Source organism: Martes martes, assembly GCF_963455335.1.
Source record: "Martes martes genome assembly, chromosome: 1".
Taxonomy (NCBI): Eukaryota; Metazoa; Chordata; class Mammalia; order Carnivora; family Mustelidae; genus Martes; species Martes martes.
In genome coordinates, this window is record NC_137888.1 from 39,998,900 (window position 1) to 40,019,966 (window position 21,067).

Genomic DNA, 21,067 nt, shown 5'->3' on the forward strand with positions numbered 1-21,067 from the left:
ATCTAAACTTCTTCACATTCAGAATCTGACTCTAGATTTGTTTTTTCCACTCAGTCACTCTGTTTTTCTCTACCATTTTGTCTTCAGTGGCATCAAACGTGTTGATGAGGTAGCATTTCCTAAAATAGTTGATAAACGAGCTAAAAGCCATTGGCACTGGGCTTTTGAAAGCTTAAGCTGGTTTTATGGTTCTGTTTAACCATCCAGCTTTTGACTTCTGCTTCAGAGTATTTTTAAGTTATATTAATTGCTCTATACCCTTCCCATACCATTTGCTTCCCACAAATTTGGAGAGTGCTAGTCTCTTGGATTTTATTGAGTCACCAGTATACCTTTTTGCCAGTTTTCATGCTGTCTCTTTGAATGTCCATGGATACAGAATGACAACTACATTGTGATCATTACCAGACTGATTTGGATTCTAAGACAGCATTGACTATAAAACATATTCTGATTTTAGAGTTGTAGAAATAGGGAAAAAATGTATCTTAGAATCAGTAAAACAAAGTATATTATATTAAACATTATACTTTATCCATTCTTATATTTAGCAAAAGGAGTAAAAATACCTATTTTCATGGAGCTTTTTTTTTTTTTAAAGTTTATTTATTTTTTTTTTTAGTAATCTCTATACTCTGTATGGGGCTTGAACTCATGACCTCAAGATCAAGAGTCCTGTGCTTTTCCAGCTGAACCAACCAGGTGCCCCATTATGAAGTTTACACTCTAAAGTCTATATTCAGTATTTAAAACTTTTGTAATTTTCCATTCCACTTTTCCTTGACACTTGTGTTTTTGGCATTTCATTCTTGAATTTTTACTAGGCAAATACTTACTTGGTCACCAGTATATGCTAAGCACTAAGCCCTGGGAAAAACAGTAGTAAGCAAAACCAGGAAAAAAATCCTCCTATTGTGGAATTTAATTCTAGTGTAAAGACAGAAGGACAATAAATCAAATCTTCATATATTTGAGAGTATTTTGAAAGTGACAAATGACTCACAGGAAAATGAAGGGAGATAGGGAATGCTGGCATGGTGGTATTGGGGAAGGTAATTTCAGTTTTAAATGAGATAGTCAAGAAATGCCTCATGAAGATGTTAACTGAGCACTGATAATGGGAACTGCTGAAGTGTTTGTAAAGTAGATGAAAGACAATATTTGAATTATGTTTTAAATGTGTGAAATCATAACATCTGTGAAGGAATTTTTTTTTTTTTTGAGCAGGGTTTTCAATTCATTTTCAGAATAATTCCTCAGAGAAGAGTTCTTGTTTTTGTACTGTTTCCTGTCTCCTACTCAATTGCTAAACCCACCCCTCCTTTTGTTCTCTTTCATTTTTAAAATCTCTGTGCCACTTCTGCCACTTTCATTGCTACGACTTCTTCCACCTTCTTTCTTCTACTCTGAATTTTCTTAAGCCTCTAACTCCTGCCTCCCAGGAGAGATTGCACCATCTTTCATCCTCCATTTTCTGAACTGAGCTGTGGCTGCTTGGTGTTGTCTGGCCTGTGCCCTTAGCGGTGCACAAAGGGCCAACATGTAGTTTATCATGTACACTTAACTGAAACTTTTGCATTTGCTAAGCTCTGTAAATTCCCCAGGCTTTTGACTCATCTCTGCTAGTCCAGTGATAATCCCAATGTCACTTTTTGGAATGTTTTTATATTTTCTAATGCAAACCCTGTTTCCCCAAGTGGTTCATTACTATCCATCTTTCATAAAGATGTGTACAAGCTTAAGAGCTTGCGCTTTCTCCTCTACTGTAAGTAGGACAAACATAATGTTGCTTATACTTTAATATACCTGGGAATCTTGCTAAAATGCAGATATTGATTCAGTAGTTCTGGAGTGGGGAGCCTGAGAGTCTGCATATCACGCTCAGAAGTGATGGCTGTGGTGCTTGTCCCCGCACCACAATTTTGAGTTAACAAGGGATTAACATTCTTTGCTGGATTTGAGTTAATTATCCCTCCTGTTGGTGTGGGCTCTGAAGTCATACTACCTGTATTTCTGTTTTCACAGTAAGACCAAAACCTGGCCCTTAGGTTTATTCTTAAGATACTCTTTTCTTCAATGAATTTCTGATCTCCTAAAATCTGAGTTGCTCAAGTAGAAATTTTAAATCTTGTTACTGACTGACTGTAATTTTTCCTCTACCTTATTCCAAGAGAAAGTTTCATCCTTAGAGCCAGGTGTTCCATTTGCTGACTTCTAAAAGCTTGATTTCTTAATTTTTGTCTTCCAGTAGTTTTTCTTTACCTCAAAGATGATGATACATTTCTTACATGGTGAGCCTACCAGCTTATTATTTTTAATCTGTTCATTGGTGAGCTTTCCATAGGCTTGTGATTGAATTCATACACTGGGTCTCCAAAACCCATTAATGTAATTAAATTTATGACAAAAATAACATGAGAACAGAATTCCTAATGAATATTGGAAACTAGGATCAGGATCTATATCAAGTCCTCAAGGATGAATCCATCTCAAGTGGTAAGCCAAACAGTACTTGATTAACTGAATGTGATTAAATAGGGGAGAGGGGAGGCCTTCTGAATGCTTTCCAGTAATGCCCCATACCCCTATCAGCTTGTAACAGTGGAAACTGGAAGAAATATCAGATGGTGGGCCATTAGGTGTATGGCCAATCTCATTCTTGTTGGTCCTTCCTGAAAGTGCACCAGGTATGCAGTAGAGCCCACACGACAGGAATACTGATGCGACTAAGCTATCAATATTCAAAATAGGATGTATGGCTCTCCATTAAAGCATTCCTTCCATTGAGAAAATGACCCAAACTAAATGCAGCCTGCCCCCATACCCAGAGGTTAGAAAGTTTTTCAAAGAGCTATGGTTGTCTCCCATTGTAGCTTCCTCTTTACTGCCTGATGGGCCATTGATCTAACAAAGTAAACTTAACCTTTCTCTTCTGTCTTGGTTGAGCTTAAAGGAGTCAGAGAGACCTATTTACCCATTAGTAAAACAGCTCTCTGTTCTAGATATTCTAGGTAAAGATGAATAAAGAGATTAATGCCAGTTACCATCAGTACATGGTTTAGGTAATAGGACCATTAAAGGATCAGTTTTGTTCTTTCTGTGGTTGAGTTCAGGGTATCCTCCATGAAACTGGAAGTGAAATTGTAAAGAAGGGACCATCCCAGAGAATGTATGGAGTTAAAATATTGTATGGAGATGAAACTTCTAAATTAAAAGTAGGTGATCAACAGCAGATTAGCTCCAGAAAAAACTCAATCAGTGAAGGAAACAGATCTCAAAAAATATATTTTCATTTCATAGTTACATGCAGCCTTATCTTATTGTACAGTGTCTTCAGTTTTCAGGATAAAGGAGAGTTCCTACAAATGCAGGACTCATGTAAAACAGGATTCTCATAAGGGAAAAAAATAAAATGAGTCTGGCAGTGAACTTCTCCACTGTAACAAACACTGGAATAAATAAATAATGTCTATAGAGTTTTTCAAGGGAAAAAATATTACATAATAATAAGCTGCCAAGCCCTATAGATTATGAGAGGGGGCAACAGAAAGAAATAGCCCAAATACTAGAAAAACAAAGCAACTGTAAGACTTTTATCAGGAAAAAAAAGTATGCCAGCTGATTAGAAATGGTCAAAACAAAGAATTTATAAATACAGTTGTTATAGAATTAAAAAATAGGACTGATGTGAGGAAACTAAAATTAGTAGATTATTGTTAATATGGCTGTAATGAAAATTCTTTAATGTTAGAAATGATTCTGGAAAAAGAATATACAAGTACACACATGGTAACAGAACCAAAATTTCAGATTATGATATTGACTGGATGTAGGTAAGGAAAGTAGGAAGAATCAGGTATATTTTGGGGGGCACTTAAGCTGATATAACCATATAGAGTAGTGCCATACACTAAATGGGCAGTGATTATAGGGGGAAGAGCAGGATATAGAAAGAAGATAACTTTTATTCTAGACAGAGTTTTAAATATCTTTGGAACATCTAAGTACTAATGTCTAATGATGGTCAGATTGATCGGCCTATATTTGCATCTTTCTTGCCTTTTTTTTTTTTTTTTAAACCAAGAACGTGTATTACTTTCATAAATCAAGAGAAAAATAGATGTTATAAAGCCTCCCACCCCCACTGTGGGGGGAAAAAAGTAGACCCTGGAGTAATAAGCAAAATGCTATCCAGTAATCTAAAAGCCTTATTGCTAGAGCTCTGCAGTTTTAGTAAGCCTGCCTTGACCTCAGTGAAAACTCTGTCGTTATCCCTTGGGATCAGTGTATAAGTCACAAAGATCTTTTTTGTTCAGAATAGAAGTAGGCCTTAGTTAAGCTTTCCTTCCTGAGACTCCACCCTATTTTTCAATCTTCTTATCCTTCTCCCGGTAATTGGGGGAAGCAGATGCGGTAATTGGGGGAAGCAGATGCGAGGAGGTAACGGGATACAACCTCCCAAGCAGGAGGAGGTCCGACATTATTTTATTGCGATAGCATCATAAAAGAAGAGCAAAAAGAATCAAAAGTACAAGAATGAGCCATAAGAAAGGAATTTAAATAAATTGTTATGCCCATCCTTTTTCACTGGGGCAAGTATTGATTTTCCATAATGGAAGTCAAAGTGTATATTCATTAGCATTTATTCATTGGCCTCCCAGATTTTATTTTCCGCTAATATGAAGTTTAAAAGATTTATTTAATTAGAGAGAGAAAGAGCGCGTGTGTGAGAGTGTTCATAGGAGAGAGGAGCAGTGGGAGAGGGAGAGAAAGACTCTCAGGCAGACTCCCTGCTGAGCACTGAGTATGGAGCCCAGTGATGGGCCTCGATCTCACAACTGAGAGATCATGACCTGAGCTGAAATCAAGAGTTGGACACTTACCTGACTGAGCCACCCGGGCACCGGTAATATGAAGAACCTACTTTCTACTGAAACCTTCTGGACTATGTTCTTTTCCTAGACTACTTGGAATAAGCTGCCCAAAGACTTAATTTGGTTAAGTCCTAATCTTGGTATTTAAACCATCTTTGTAGTACTGGTTAAAATGCTTTTAGAGAATATGATCATACCAACTTAATAATATCAAGACATTTTGAAGAGCAGTTTCAGAATTGTGTTCACATACTCTTTTCTTCTCTAATAGAAGTTCTCTCCTGTCTGTGCTTAATTCCATTTTGACTGCATGTGATGCCACCCTACTCCCCCCACCACAAGCTTTTCTACTGTTACTGAAACACTAATCCCTCTCTTCTGTTTTGGTTTGATAAGTCTCTCCAACTATGCTGTTAGAGCTCATGGGCAGGGGCTACTTTCACCCCTGTGTCTCCGGCATTTAGTATCTTAGCTCTTAGTATGAATATGTTTGCCAATACAAATGAAGGATAAATAAGTCCATAGGCATTTCTTTCTTTAAAAAAAAATCCCTCTTAGAGATGTATCATCATTGCTGAACTCTGAAAAACAAGAAGCAATGAGGTGTATTTTCTGAAATTTACTTCATGGTCCATTGGTTACTACTATACAGTAAGAGGGGGACAGATCAACAAATGCATTGATGAGATGAAACCACTGAATATTTATTTGTGGATTCTACTTTGACAGTGTGTAGAAAAAAGAAATTGAAGTCTGCTTAAGTGTGAGAAAGGTATAAGGGAAGAGATTTCACTATCTGTGAAAGAAATATGCTTGACAAGTATTACATATATTTAACACTGGGAATGAAAAAGACTGATGTTAAAATTGGAAGTTTCAGATTCTGAAATCATTTTATAAAAACTGTATTCCTTAGATAAATTTTGTGTTGAAATGGGTAAAGCGTTGATATTTTTTTCACTGTCATTTATATGTTTGAAATTACTTCTATTAATAATTCTTATATATTACCACCCCAGAAATATTTTCACTTTCTCTATACTTTTTTTTTAATAATCTGAGAAGGAAACACTTTACATCAACTGTTGAAGTTCTGTGATCACTTTGAAGAGATTTAAGAGCCAGAGTTATTTCAAGCATAATATAATAAATAAACTTGAGACAGTTAAGCTCAAGGGACCAAGAGCAAGCCTCCAAAAGATAAGGCTGTCAGCACACATAAGTTGTATATCTCAGGAAAGGCCAGTATACCCTGACACATGGAATGACAGTCATCTCAAAAGCAGGTACTAGACACTGCATTGATAGTTATTCATACCACAGTATGCAACTATAAACAAAGATCTTATATTCTGAGCATCTTAAAATTTTGTGTTGTCAGGAGCAGGCATGATAAGATTAATAGTTTGAAAATAGCTCTGAAAGTGCATTAGGGTCATTGAAGCGTTCATTGATCAGTGAAAGATGATTCTGTAGTGTCCTAATACATAACTAGAATTATGAGCATCTTAGTGCTTGAAGTACTAATTTTATGTTTTCCCAGATAAAATACTAGATCATAGAAAATTCAGCTGTAAAGAACTGTTAAAGGTCATTAAATGCAGCCTAACTTTAACACATGGTGAAATGAAGGACACAGAGATTCATTCATTCATCCATCCATTCAGTAATGTTTATTGGAGATTAACTTGCCCAATTTGTATCATTTCCAGTATTGTGACCTGTTCTCTTGACTAAGTCTGTTGGCTCTTTTCTGCTGAAAGATTTTGTATTTATCTTTTTGTGTGGGAACCTGTACTCAAGTAAATCTTGCATACACCTTAATTCTGCATCAGGGTCTATCTTACAGGTTAGAATCATTACAATAGCACTTCTCTGTTGGCCATGTTATTTCCTTACCAATTTAAAAATGTTAATAGTAGTGTTGTGCTTTTATTAGCATGGCAGTCACCGATTCTGAAATTTGGTTATGCTCTCAGTTAAAGGTTGTGCTGTACTTACTATTGGCTTCCCCTTCAGGTAGAACTCCCAAATGCTAATTTAAGTAACATTTACATTTACTACTTCAGATTTTTAAAATGTATAAAAATGTAATCATGTATTAAACAGGGAACAGTTACTTTCATTTAAATATCCATTTAAGTTGAATTGATATAATCATGTATTTGCAGCTATGTAGATGTCAAAAAAATAGGTTTAAAGAAATTTTTTTTAAAGTTTTATTTATTTAAGTAATCTCTGGACCCAACATGGGGCTTGAACTCATGACTCTGAGATCAAGGGTTATATGCTCTTCCAACTGAGCCAACCATGTGCCCCTAGAGAAATGTTTTATTTATACTGCTATCTTAATAAAATGCTTTGTGATCTAACATTTTGAGACCTTCCAAAGATTTATTGAGGAGAGAGAAGAAGAAGTTAATGTGGTTATCTAAATGATAGCAGATGAAGGTCTACACTAGGGTGTAAACAGTAGAAATAATAGGAAGAAGCACATCAGATAATAAAGAAAATTGACATAATAATTAGGATCAGTAGAAGACCGTGAGTTTTATATTAGATTCCAAACCCAATGTAAGAACAAAAAATAACCGGGACTCTCTAGACTTCTGATAGGACAGCCATCTAGGTTTTAAAAAAATACATACGTATCAATACACGTATTTTTTTTTTTGCATACATTTACTAACATTCTATACATTATGAAACAAAAACATTTTAAAAAGATAAAAGTAAAATAATGTTTTAACAGTGTAAAAACTAATGACAGAAGTGTGACTGAATGTTTTATTTTGAAAAATTTAACACTTGGTCATACAATAATTCAGTCTGATTTTGGTTCAGTTTACTCTGATACTTGGTTTTAATAGCTGTCATAGGTGAAAAAGACACAGTTTGGTAGATCTAAACAAAATCTTGTAAACTATGATACTCAGTTTTAATTCCTTCCACCAAATTTAGAGTTGTTGAAATGTGACTAGTAAATTTCTGTTGTTATGGAAATCATTGTTTTCTTGATACCATTTTTAACATATGAACTGAAAACCTATTCAAATGCTGCAGTTGAAAGGTTTTTTAATTAAAAATTCTAGTTTAAGTTTTTTAAGGTCACATATACAAACATAGGTGACATGCTGATTTTTGGTAACAGCAAACATGTAAAAATGCAGACAACTTCCAAACATTCATTTTAAATAATTTTCTCCATAAGAACTTTCTTTTGAAAAGCAGTAACCTTTCCACTATTACACTGTCGTCTTTATATGGACAGACTCAGAATGATTATTTTTTAAAAACATGAGGTAAATATTCCTTAGGAACTTACCACAGAAAAGAACAGCACGTGTGTGACGTTGTCTTTTGCTGAAAGAAAACTACATAACATCTTTAAATTTTGCAACTTTTTGAAATGCTTTGCCATAAGATAACCAATGACAGCGTGATAAATAAAAGATACGATCGTATCTTATTTCAAAGTATTGTAAAGATTTTACTTTATTTTAAAAGCTCTGTTTCTACAACATTGACCACATTGAAAACCTTTTAAAAATATTTTTGCTTTGATTTGCTATAATAGCTTATTTTATGAATGAATTTGACATGGTATTCTATAATTTTACTCTGGAACCTGCATTTCATTCAAAATAAGACAAATACTGCATAGTGCTTCTGATTCCCTGGATTCCATAAAACCCTATTTTAATTAAAAAGTTAATTATTGAGAATATATCTTCTCTGGTATACCTTTCCTTTCTTGGCTCTGTTTGAAGAAGCTTTTAATTACCTAAGAAGTAAGATGTCAACCTTTAATAATTCAGGGCCTCCTTTTACAGGAGAAATACTAGAAGAGTGGACTGATACTCATTTTCAGTACTGCAGGAGAAGGAATTAAGTTTATTATGGATTGAGGTAGCTAGTAGAGGCTTCTCAGGGAAAAGTAGGACTATGAGAGGATAGGAAAGGATTTAGAATGGTTTATGGGAAGGTTTAGATAAGGTTTATAGGAAGAAGGAGATAGAGAATGATAATGAGAAAAAGTGTAAGCAAGACAGTGCATGATGAATCTAAGAGACATGGATGAGATGAAGCTGGAGGAAAGGATTCATATACAATATGTGAATGAGTTAGGAAGGTACATCCAGAGTTCCTTAATTATGAAGTTGGGGCATTAAGAATTTTATGCTATTAAAAAAAAAAGAATTTAATCACTATAAGCTGCCAGAGAAGAGTTCAGATCAGGTATATGGTATGGCCAGACAACTGGTGCCAGTTCTAAAGAGGCAACAAGTTCAGGGAAGAAAATTCTTCTGAACAAAACATTAAGCCCATACATTAAGCAATAGATTCTGAAAGAAGAGTTAGGGAAGGAGTTGTGTTTTCTCTCTACCTTTGGCAAAAACACAAAGTTGAAAGGAAGTTTCTGAGGGAATTACATTTAGCACTGTGAGGTGGATATCAACAATAGTAGACAGATGACTAAATAAAGGATTAGGTTAATATATAGGTGCAAGTTTTTAATTAAACATTCTAAAAAAATATGTAATATGTATATATAGGAAAGATAAGTTGTGAATTCTACAGTGGTTTAAGTGCTTCCTTTTTTTACTTTCAAGGCTTTTAAATTACATTTCATCCATAGAAGCCACCATATTATTTAAGGAATGGGGAGCCAAAAGATACATACAGACTTACTTGATCTCTTTTATTCCATGTCTTTTTAAATACACCAAAATGAAATCTTCATTTCATCCCTGTTTCCTACCCAGAGCTATTTCTCATAAAAGTGGTCTCCAAAATATGGTGCACTTGACTTAAGACGAGCACGTACACAAAGAAACAAAAGTCTACCTTATAATCTTTACTTTAGAAAAATGAACTTAAGCTGATTGACTGATTTTTTTTATTTTTTTAAGATTTTATTTATTTATTTGACAGACAGAGATCACAAGCAGGCAGAGAGGCAGGCAGAGAGAGAGGAGGAAGCAGACTCCTGCCGAGCAGAGAGCCTGATGCGGGGCTCGATCCCAGGACCCTGGGATCATAACCTGAGCCGAAAGCAGAGGCTTTAACCCACTGAGCCACCCAGGCGCCCCAGGATTGACTGATTTTTTTTTTTTTTTAAGATTTTATTTATTTATTTATTTGACAGACAGAGATCACAAGTAGGCAGAGAGGCAGGTAGAGAGAGAGAGAGTGGAAGAAGCAGGCTCCCTGCTGAGCAGAGAGCCCCGATGTGGGGCTCCATCCCAGTACCCTGGGATCATGACCTGCGCCGAAGGCAGAGGCTTTAACCCACTAAGCCACACAGGCGCCCCATGATTGACTGATTTTTAATAGAAGGGTTGATAGGAGTACAAGTGTATAATTTCTAGTATTAGCATTTTTGAAAATGTACTCTAAATGTAGGTTAAAATTAAAAAGTATGCCAAAGTTGACTATGGGGTGGGGCTTATTAAATATACAGTTTATCAGGGCTTTCCTCTAGAAATTTTGATTTAGTATGTTTGAATTGGTGCCTGGTAATCTGTTTTTTTAATAAGACCTCCAAGTATTTCTTACTTTTCAGCCATACTTAGGAAATTAGCAATAGATCTATTGTACCATATCTTGACGTAGCCCAGGTCCAGGTGTAGATCCCACAGTGCTAATGGTTGTATGATTGGTACCTTACCTACTGTAAGACGGCTAGAAAGATGGGTTGTCCAAGAGCTCAGAAGCAAAGCTAAAGCTCAGCAGTGATACAGGGGCTAGCATCCAGCTCACCTTATCTCTTGTGCTTTTATTGGACCCAAAGCCAGCTTAACAGTAGTGGAATTTTAGGGGTAGCAGTATGTGTGTTTAGAGTAATTTAGAAGTTTGTTTACCTTTAGGTTTGAAATTGATGATTGTTTTAAATTATAAATTGTTAACCACAGATTTTTACTATGTTCCATGTGTTTAAAACATATCATTGCTGATCGAAAACTTTATACCTTTTATGAATATTATAACATGCTGACACATGGAAATGCAGAAAATAATTTTATGCTAAGGCATTTGGGTATGCTAAGATAAATTATTTATCCAAATTGTTAAAAAATACTAGAAGAAATACTGTTAAGTGCTTACTATGTGCCAGGCACTGTACTAAGCACTGTTGAGTACTGTATATTTAAACCTTACAACAATCCTGTGAAGGAGGTGTTTCTAGTATATGTTCTGCAGATGAGTTAACTGAAGGAGCACAGAGAGGTTAAGTAACTTGCCCATTACTTACACAGTTTTTGTTTGCTTGCTTGCTCATTTTAATTTGGAAATACTCTAAACTTTTAGAAGATAAACTTACTTTCATGTTATGACTTAATGATCCTTTGACTTGACTAGATGATTCTTTATCTTGAAACTTGTTATTTCTTCTACTGCCTTATTGTCTTATAAAACAAATAAAAGCTCTTTTTGTGTAGCTTAACAAGGAATAAAAAGTGGCATGTAGGTACCACTTTGTAACATTCAAATGATGAAACAACATGACATATAAAAGCAAAGTGTTTATTGCCACTTTGAATATGTAGCCTGATTATTTATGTTATAAGTAAGATTTGTAATGTTGTATTGTTTTATACTGAAGCTTTGCTTTGTAACTGTTAACTATGTTTTTAGCGTCTGAGGGATTTTTTGAGCACAGAAAGTAATTTTGGCAATTGTGTTGTAATTGATGTGCAATTTATTCAAATTTTAACATTGCCAATTTTCAATATCTAATTCTTTTCTAAGGCTATAAGCCCAGTTTATGCATTTAAAAAAAATAAATCTAGTCATACTTCACTAGGCTTTCAGTTAATCTTTTAAAATTATCGAATTAAATTCCCTGAAACATTTTCAAAAACAACAACCAAGGTGTATAATGAATTTAAAAAGCATAATCAAACAATTAAATTTTATAAATCTAAATCTAATAAGTCATATTTTTAAATTCAGTTGGCCAAGTTCTCCTAAATATTAAGATTTGTTTACAAATTAAACTTGTTACATAATTCATAATATAATCATGATTCTCATATAATGGATTCTCTAAAAATATTTCAAACATCTTTTAAAAAAATCCCAGAAAATGTATAGACAAATTATCAGTCAATGCCCAATTTATCAGTGCATCTTTATGGTAAAACGAATGCAAAGTTTTGTATTATAGATTGGATTCATTCCTTCAGTCTGCCATTTGTTCATCCCAAGACTACAAATCTGCTAACACAACAAAATGCAATAGACTTTCCATCTTCCAGCCTTCCAGCATAACTCAAGAGTATACATTTGCGATCAGAGCAGGGGACCTGTGTCTACGTGCCAACCATAGTCTGTATTGCACAGGGACCTTCTACCTCCTATTTATAGTCAGGCTCTTGCTTGCCATTGTTAACAGAAGCTTTAAGAGCCCTCACATAAGTTTAACTCAACATTTAAGTTTTACGTTTTTGCAACCTGGTTCTTTTCCTAGAAATGATGCATCCTGTAAGTTTTTCCCTTACAATTCGCAACCTGATTCTTTTCCTAGAAATGATGCATCCCTTAAGTTTTTCCCTTGGGTTACACTTCATCCCTATTATAATTGGATTTTCTAAGTCCAATTATGTAAAAACTCCCGTAACCTTTGGCATTAAAGCCTATTTGTGTATTGATGGGGTTTTGACACCCTACTTAGGTTACTGTAGCAACCCTTTCATTTAATAGCTGCCTCATTGACCATCAGTCATTTTATTGACAAGGATGATCAAGTTTAGTTTTTAACCCCTTAAATTCACAAAGCCAAAATGATTTTTCTCTCCTAGGAATGCCAGAATCACCTCCGCAGATATGGAAATGTGAATCTGGAACTGGTGACTCGAATCATTAGAGATGGTGGCCCATGGGAAGATCCAGTGTTGCAAGCTGTTCTTAAAGCCCAGCCAGCATCTCAGGAGATAGGTACTTCAGGAGACTCAAAATCCAAACCAACATTTGTGAGAAGCAAGCGCAACTTATTTCTAATTAGAGCAGTAATAGTGATTTTTCTTTATCTTTTAATACTGAATAAGAGTAATGTATTTTCACATGAAGTGTGTTTAAATTGTTATACTAACCTGGCCCAAGAATGACTTTTGACACCAGACTAGGTACATTTATTTCCAGTAGTTTCCCTTTTATTCTAATGGGAATTCAGAGTGTTAACACTTTTACTATCCAGATGTTACTTATAGTTTGTTTTTGCCACTTGTTATATTTTAAAAATCTATTTAAGTAGGAACAAACACCCTTAAAAAATCACCCTGCTTAAGCACATGGAAACTCTGTGAGGGCTGGAACTCTGCCAGTTTTTGTCATCACTACTGCATATCCTCTACCCAGCCCAGGAGGTGGGACAGAGTAGGTGCTCAATATAAGTATTTGTTAACTGAATGAATGACCACATGATGAATGCATTAAATGAATGCGTGACTATTTGAATGAATAAGTAAATTTCAATTCCAAACACTCTGGAGCAGTATTTCCCAAACTTCATCCATTAATGGAAGTTCCCCTTAATGCCCTGTGTACTTCTTTGACATCACCTCTTCTTCAACCTAGATCTGCAGTATTTCCTGTGGGCCAAAATTTCCTTTGAGACAATAGGCTCTGTCAATTACTTTTAGTTTATTCTTTTTAAAAATGTTTGCCGTATTATTCCTGAGTCCCAGAACATTTTGGTCACCAAATTTAGAATGTAAACACAGCAGTAGTATAAGCAAAAAAGTATGGAGAACATTTGAAGGCATGGAGAGCCCATGAAGTGCAATTATAAGATGGCCAGAGGGAAAAGACAAAGACTTCCTAGCCTTGGAACCATTCAGACCTTGGAACCATTCAGACCTTGGTCTGGACCTTACTCCACATCACATTTTATGCTAAGCAGGTTAGGATCTTTCCATTTGTCTCAGGTTAAGGGTTGGGGGGTGGGGGTCTTTGAGTAGAGCTGAGTGGAGAAGGGGCTATGCTTGTGCAGCTTAAGAGCAAGCCAACCCCAGATACAAATGTGGAGGACTGTGACAGATACGGGAGAAGATGAAGAAAGAGAGAAGACCAGAAGTAGTGCAAAGTGGTGGGATAAGGAGGCTACGGTAGATACGATACTGGTTTAGTGGTAAATACCTAGGGGATACAAAGGAGACTGGAACTTGATGTGAGAGTTTCAGAAAGGAATAAAAAACTGAGAAGGGAGGAAGTTGGAACTGAAGAGAAAGAGTTGGACCATTGAGGAAAAGTATTAAGAATCCATATAGGGAAGGCAAGGGTGACAGACTGAGGAAAACTATGAGGAGACTGGGAATGCGGCCAGAGCAGACAGGAGCGAGACAGAGTTTCAAAAGGAGTGAGAACAAAGGAGAAGAAGTTTGGACTTTTAGGGTAGCTTTGAGGTTTCTCTGACAGAGCTGGAACATTTCTGTTGTTGGTTGGTATAAGGGCTTTTGGCATCTCTCTCTCTCTAGTCCTTATGTACATACTTCCATACTTTGTACATACCTTATGTACATACTTTCATACTTCCACTAACATACTTCACTTTGGGAAAAGCTGCTCTAGAGTCTGATAAATATGGATGACTCTCCTCTAGTTGGTGACTTTTAGGGTAAAGACCAGTCCGAAGTTTATCTTTGCATTAATTATACAAATCACTGTCTGCTTATATCATATACAGTAAACAGAACTGCAAGGCAAATGTTGAAGCCCAAATAAAACATTACTCATAGGCATTTTAGGAGCTACTGATTAAACATCACAACTAATAAAAACACTTTGGATTTGAAATATAGATCCCTGTTCCTGTTCTACCACTTATTCTTTGTCCTTGGGCAAGTCATTTGACCTCTCTGAGACTCAGTTTTGTGATCTGTTAAAGAAGTACTACGATATGATACCTGTCATAGGTTGTTGTTAGGTCTAAATAAACTTAGTTTATAGATTATAGATAAGAGGTGTTTATAGATTTTTAAATTGTGCAAAAGAAAAAGTATTAATTACTAATTATTCTTAGTGACACATGAGCATATATTAATAAGCAGTTCTATTTGGCACTACTTTTGACTTAATTTTTTGTTAAAAAGTAATAAAATATATTATATCTTCATTAGTTCAAATTACTTTTCTCTGTAATTAATCTAAATCAATGTGGTTTTAATGATAGGAGTCAGCCTTTTAATCTTACAGTAGTGAAAATATTAGGCAGTAAAAAAAGAATAAAGTACATAATAGACTTGAAATTCCAGACCCCATATTATCTGAAACATTTTAACATATTAGTGAACTGAAAAGAGACTATTTCATTTTATTTTCTTTTTAAATTTTTTTCACTTTTTAGACTGCAAAGAAATGAATAGTTCTTAAGCACTGTTTTGGTGTTCCTCTTATTTCTGTTTTTCCAATTATATAACTGAGTATTCTTGTCACCAATAAACTCCTACTAAGGAATATGCTATTTAATTAAATAACTACTTAATCTACTTAGATACCACATGCTAGTAGTAAAGTTTCAGACAACTTTGAGAATCTTAAGAGTAATAAGATTCTGTTTTCTTTTTAATATAGTGAACAAATACTTAAGTTCTGAAAATCCACTGTTCTTTGAACTACGTGCCAGATACCTAATTGCTTGTGAACGCATACCTGAAGCAATGGCTCTTATTAAATCTTGTATAAATCACCCAGAAATCAGCAAAGACTTGTACTTCCATCAAGCGCTCTTCACATGTCTCTTTATGTCACCTGTAGAAGATCAGCTATTCCGGGAGGTAATGTTTGAGATTATGTTTGCCTATTACTATTTTAACCTTATCAAAAATAAGAAAAGTAGCCCTTTCTTGTTAAATTCCTTTTGCGGTAACACCAGAGATTTTAAGATTACATTACCTAGACGTGTTCTCATTGGCAACATTCTTTAAGCTCCTATTGAATTAGACAATCTGATATTAACAAATGATGCAATTAACAAAACATTCATCAATAAGCATTATTCATGGTGAGCTTCTTGTGATAGATAAGAGGTTAAATAAAAACTGAGAAGGATTTTTTTTGGTTTTGTTTTTTGAGAAGGATTTTTAATAAAAATTTCAGTTAGTTTTTAGCACTTTTGTTTTCAGCACTTTTTAAAATACGTTTTTATGAAGTATTTTGCCTTTTAAATACTAAGAAATTAAATGCTCCTGTCTGTATTTTGTTTTTCTTTTAAGATGAAAGAATTAATCTTTTCCTAATAATAGAACTTATTTATCTACAAGCTGTGGACATTAATGAGATTAAAAATCATCATAAAACTGTAGGTTCTATATAATGAAACTATGAAAATATTTCTGTGTAATTCCTCATTGTCTTTGCAGAAGAAAACCAGAAATTTAATTTTTTTCCTGAATGTTAACTCTGTACCTTTAATGCAGTTAGCTTTTTAGATATTTTTAATGATACGAACTGCTTTTTCTTTTTCTTTTATAGCATTTATTGAAAACTGATTGTAAAAGTGGGATTGATATCATCTGTAACACTGAAAAAGAAGGCAAGACTGTGTTAGCCTTGCAACTCTGTGAATCCTTTCTTATTCCACAACTCCAGAATGGAGATATGTACTGTATCTGGTAAGTGTTCCCAGTACAGAAACTGAGATGGAACAGAAGGAGAATGGTTAGTTAGCAGTCTTGACTTTGTTTTTCGAAAAGTTATGTGAAAATGTAAAGTCACTTTTTAAAAATTTATTGTGCGAGAAACAACAGTTGTAAGACCTAAAAAAGACAATGACCGTGTACCAGTAATTGACAGTGTAAATGTTTAAAGTATGTATTATAATGAAAGAATTGTATTTTAAATTAAATGTGGAGTGTTAGTTTTTTAAGACTTTTTTTTTTTAGAGCTGTTTTAGGTTCACAGCAAGATTGAGAGGGAAGTACTGACATTTCTCATTATATCCCCATCCCCATCCATGCATTTCCCCCATTATCAGCATTACTCAAAAAACAAAAAACGTTACTCACCAGAATAATATTTTACTTTTTTTTTTTAAATCAAGGATGTACCTACAGTGGTATATCATAACCACCTAGTTTATCTTAGAGTTCACCATTCGTGTTATATAATCTATGGGTTTGGATAAATGTATAATGAAATACATCATTTTAATATACAGAGTATTTTCATTATCCCAAAATTCCTCTGTGCTTGACCTATTCATTTCTTATCTCCCTTCCCCTCCCTCACCTCTGGAAACCACTGATCTTTTTACTATTGTCATTGTTTTGCCTTTTCCACAGTATCATATAGTTGGAATTATACAGTATATAGCCTTTACAGATTGACTTTTTTCATTTAGTAATATGCATTTAAGGTTCCACCATGTCTTTTCATAGCTTGATAGCTCATTTCTTTTTAGCCCTGAATAATATTCCATTGTCTGGATGTGCCACAGTTTATGCATACATTCAGCTACTGAAGGACATCTTGGTTGCTTCCGAGTTTTGGCAACTACAACAAATAAAGCCGCTATAAATATCCTTGTGCAGGTTTTTGTGTGGACATAAGTTTTCAGATCCTTCAGGTAAATACCAAGGAGCATGATTACTGAAATGTGTGGTAAGAGCAGGTTTAGTTTTGTGAGAAAAGGCCTTACTTGTCTTCCAAAGTGGCTGTACTGTTTTGTATTCCCACCAGCAATGTATGAGAGTTTTTGTTGTTCATCCTGTTGTCAGTGTTCCCAGAATTTGGCCATTCTGATAGGTGTGTAGTGGCATCCTGTTTTAATCTGTATTTCCCTGATGATGTACGATATGGAGCATCTTTTCATATGCTTGTTTTTTTATTATCTGTATATCTTCTTTGGTGAGGTGTTAAGTTTTTGGCCCATTTTAAATCAAATTATTAATAAGTTTTCTTTTTGCTGAGTTTTGAAAGGTCTTTTTCCCTATTATGGATAGTAGCTCTTTATCAGATACGTCTTTTACAAACATTTTCTCCCAATCTGTAGTCTGTTTTTAATTCTCTTTTTAATTTTTGAACAAAGTGTAGCTTATCAGTTATTTCTTAAGTGGATCATGACTGTGATGTTTTAAAAAGGCATCACCATACCCAGGGTCATCTAGGTGTTCTCTTACATTATCTTCTAGGAGTTTGATAGTTTTGCATTTTATTTTTAGGTCTGTGATCAATTTTGACTTAATCTTTGTGAAGGGTATAAAGTGTGTGTCTAGATTCATTTTTTTTTGTATGTAGATGTCCAGTTGTTCCAGCACCATTTGTTGATGAGACTGTCGTCAACTTCCATTGTATTGCCTTTGCTCATTTATCAAAGATCAGTTGCTCTATTTATGTGGGCCTGTTTCTGGGCTCTCTGTTCTGTTCTCTTGATATATTAGTCTTTTCTTTCACCAGTACAACATTGTCTTTATTATTTTGGCTTTTAAAAAAAACTGGGGTATCATCAGTTCTCCTACTTTGTTCTTCAATATTCTGTTGGTTATTCTGGGTTTTTTACCTCAATATAAACCTCAGAATCTGTTTGTTGATACCCACAAAATAACCTCATGGGATTTTGATTGGGTTTGCATTGAATTTGTAGATAAGTTGGAACTGATATGACAACATTGAGTTTCCTATCCATGGAAGCATGGAATAGCTATCCATTTATTTAGTTCTTTGATTTCATTTATTAGTTTTGTAGTTTTCATCTGAGATCATGACCTGAGCCAAAATCAAGAGTCGGACCTTACTCAGTCACCCAGGCACCCCAGCTATGGGCACTTTTTGATCAGTACTTTTGAATTTTAAATTCTGAAATACACATTTTTCATTAACCTTCTCTTTAATATTAGTAGAAAATTTTAATAGAGTACAAAGACTTCACTATATATTGTCTATATCTAAAGTTTATTTTTCTGAAGAGAGAAATTCCAGTACTAATGTCACTGAAGATAAGAAATTTAAGAAGTAAAATAAACTGCTAGTTTATTTAAATTGTTTAACCTTGTGGTTACAGCTTAAGTTAAAGTTACAGATTGGTTTGAGAGTGACTGGTAGTGATAAAAATTACCCAGAAGTCAAGAGTCAAGAGATATTTGGGCTTTAAAAGGATACCATATTCCTAAAAACAGCAATTTTTATCTTTCAGGAATCAGTCAAATTTAAATATGTTTTGCATTTTATGCTTCAGTCTAGTTTATTTCTTATAATAGTTTTTGAAAACTATCACCATAACAAGGTTTTACTTCACAGACAGAGTTAGGTAGTGAACCACAGTCACCAATCACCATAACCAAGACATTTCAGTTACCAGTGCTTGTTTATATATCTTATTCTCCTGATAGCCACACTCTCTACCTCAAGAAAATTTGTCATTTTCATAACTAGTTACCAGACTACCAGGTCTGTCATACGTTAGCAGTCTTTGACCCCATCCATTGCTCCTCAACCTCATCATTTACACAAACAATTATAAATAGGTACATGCACTAAGCAACCTTAAGGAATTTAAAATCTGTCATTCTAGTATCAAGTAGCTCTTTAAAAACTTTGGTAAACATAAAGTCACACAGAGGGCTTGTTATTTAAAGCAGGTTTTCTTGCCTACCCTCAGAGCTTTTAATTGCATGGTTCTGGGTAAGGAACTGTACTTCTTTATCTTCCTCTTTGACATTTTAATTATTATGTGTAGTGGTGTGGACCTCCTTGGGTTCGTCTTGTTTCAAACTCTGTGCCTCCTGAACCTGGATGTTGTCAGCTATTATTTCTTCATGTAAGTTCTCTGCCCCTTTCTCTCCTCCTTCTAGGACTCCTAAAATGTAAATGTTTGCTTGGACATCCCTTATCCTTGTTTTTCAAAACTCTTTTTTCTTTTTGCTATTCAGCTTGGGTTCATTATCCTATCCTATCCAGCTTCATTATCCTATCTTTCAGACTGCTGCTCTCTTCTGCATTCACTAATCTGTTGATTCCCTCTAATGTATTTTACACTTCAGTTTTTGTACTTTTTTTTTTTTTTTTTTTTTAGTTTTTGTACTTTTTAACAGTGATTGGTTCTTCTTTTATATTTTCTATTTCTTTGATGAAATTCTCACTGAGTTCATCCACTCCTCTCTCCAGTCTGGTGATCATATTTATACCATTACTTTGAACTCTTTATCAGCCGGATCACTTACCTGTTTCATTTAGTTCTTTTTCTGAGGTTTTTTTTTTTTTTTTTTCCCTTGTTCTTTCATTTGGAGCACATTCCTCTGTCTCCTCATTTGCTTGACATTCTGTTTTTGTTTCTATGAATTAGGTGGAACAGCTGCTTCTACACTTGAAGGAATGATCTTGTGTCTGGTCATCTCTTGTATAGATTGTGTGTGCCTGGTGTCTTTGGCTAGCTAGCTAGAGCTGTGGCTGGCCCCCTGTGTACTGGGGCCACGCTGGTGGGAAGGGCGGAGCTGAAGTGGCTGTAGACTGGGGTGATGGTGGGGTTCTCTGCACAGAAGGTACACTGGCAGAACAACTGAAGCTGAAGTGGGTGTAGGGTGGTCCCAGGGCTCTCCTGTGTTGAGGGTGACAGTAGATGGTAAAGTGGGTATAGGCTGGGGTGTCCTGGGATACTCTGTGTAGGGGGTTGCCCTCCTGGGGCAGCCGGAGCAGAAGCAGGTTGGACTATGGTGCCCTGGGATGCTGTGCTCCAGGGGTGCCCTGGCAAGTTGTCTGGAGCTGTAGTGGTGTGGGCCTGGAGTATTTCATGGTGCTTTGTGCCTGTGTTACCTTGTCAAGTAGTCTGGAGCTATAGTGAACACTGACTACAGGTGTCCTGGTGGGCACTACACTGGAGCTTCCAGTGGGACAGTTGGGGCTGGTATGGGTAGAGGTGGTAGAGTGCCTGGACCATGTTCCTATCCATGTTGTCAAGGTGGTTGGGGAATGTAAACTGTGGTGCTTGACAGCCCCACTGACCTAGAGAGAGTGTTCCAGCCATCTCCTGATGTTTGGCAGAGTTCTAGGGGTAGATCCCTTATATTCTCCTTACCCTTTTAAACTGCAGCTCTGTGTGTGTGTGTGTGCACGCAAATGAATCTGTTCACAGACCCTCAGTACTACTCCCCACTGCAGTGCATAGTGTTGGGAGTGGTAGTTCCCTTTGTTAAATGTCTCTATTTTTCTTGCTATTCTTTGTGTGGTCTCCTTATCTTTTGTTGTGCAGAAGTTGT

At 35.3% G+C, this 21,067-nt stretch overlaps 1 protein-coding gene across 2 annotated transcripts in view; it reads left to right on the forward strand.

Annotated features, from left to right (window-relative positions):
• Positions 1-21,067, forward strand: part of ZNF654 (zinc finger protein 654) — an 84,499-nt gene that overhangs the window by 49,667 nt on the left and 13,765 nt on the right. Inside the window, exons 4-6 of one of the 2 annotated variants that reach the window (XM_080829468.1) lie at positions 12,680-12,815; positions 15,450-15,652; positions 16,350-16,489. In XM_080829468.1, coding sequence (XP_080685594.1) covers positions 12,680-12,815; positions 15,450-15,652; positions 16,350-16,489 — 479 coding nt within the window. The remainder of the gene's footprint in view (positions 1-12,679; positions 12,816-15,449; positions 15,653-16,349; positions 16,490-21,067) is intronic. The other variant, XM_080829469.1, reaches the window with a different exon arrangement.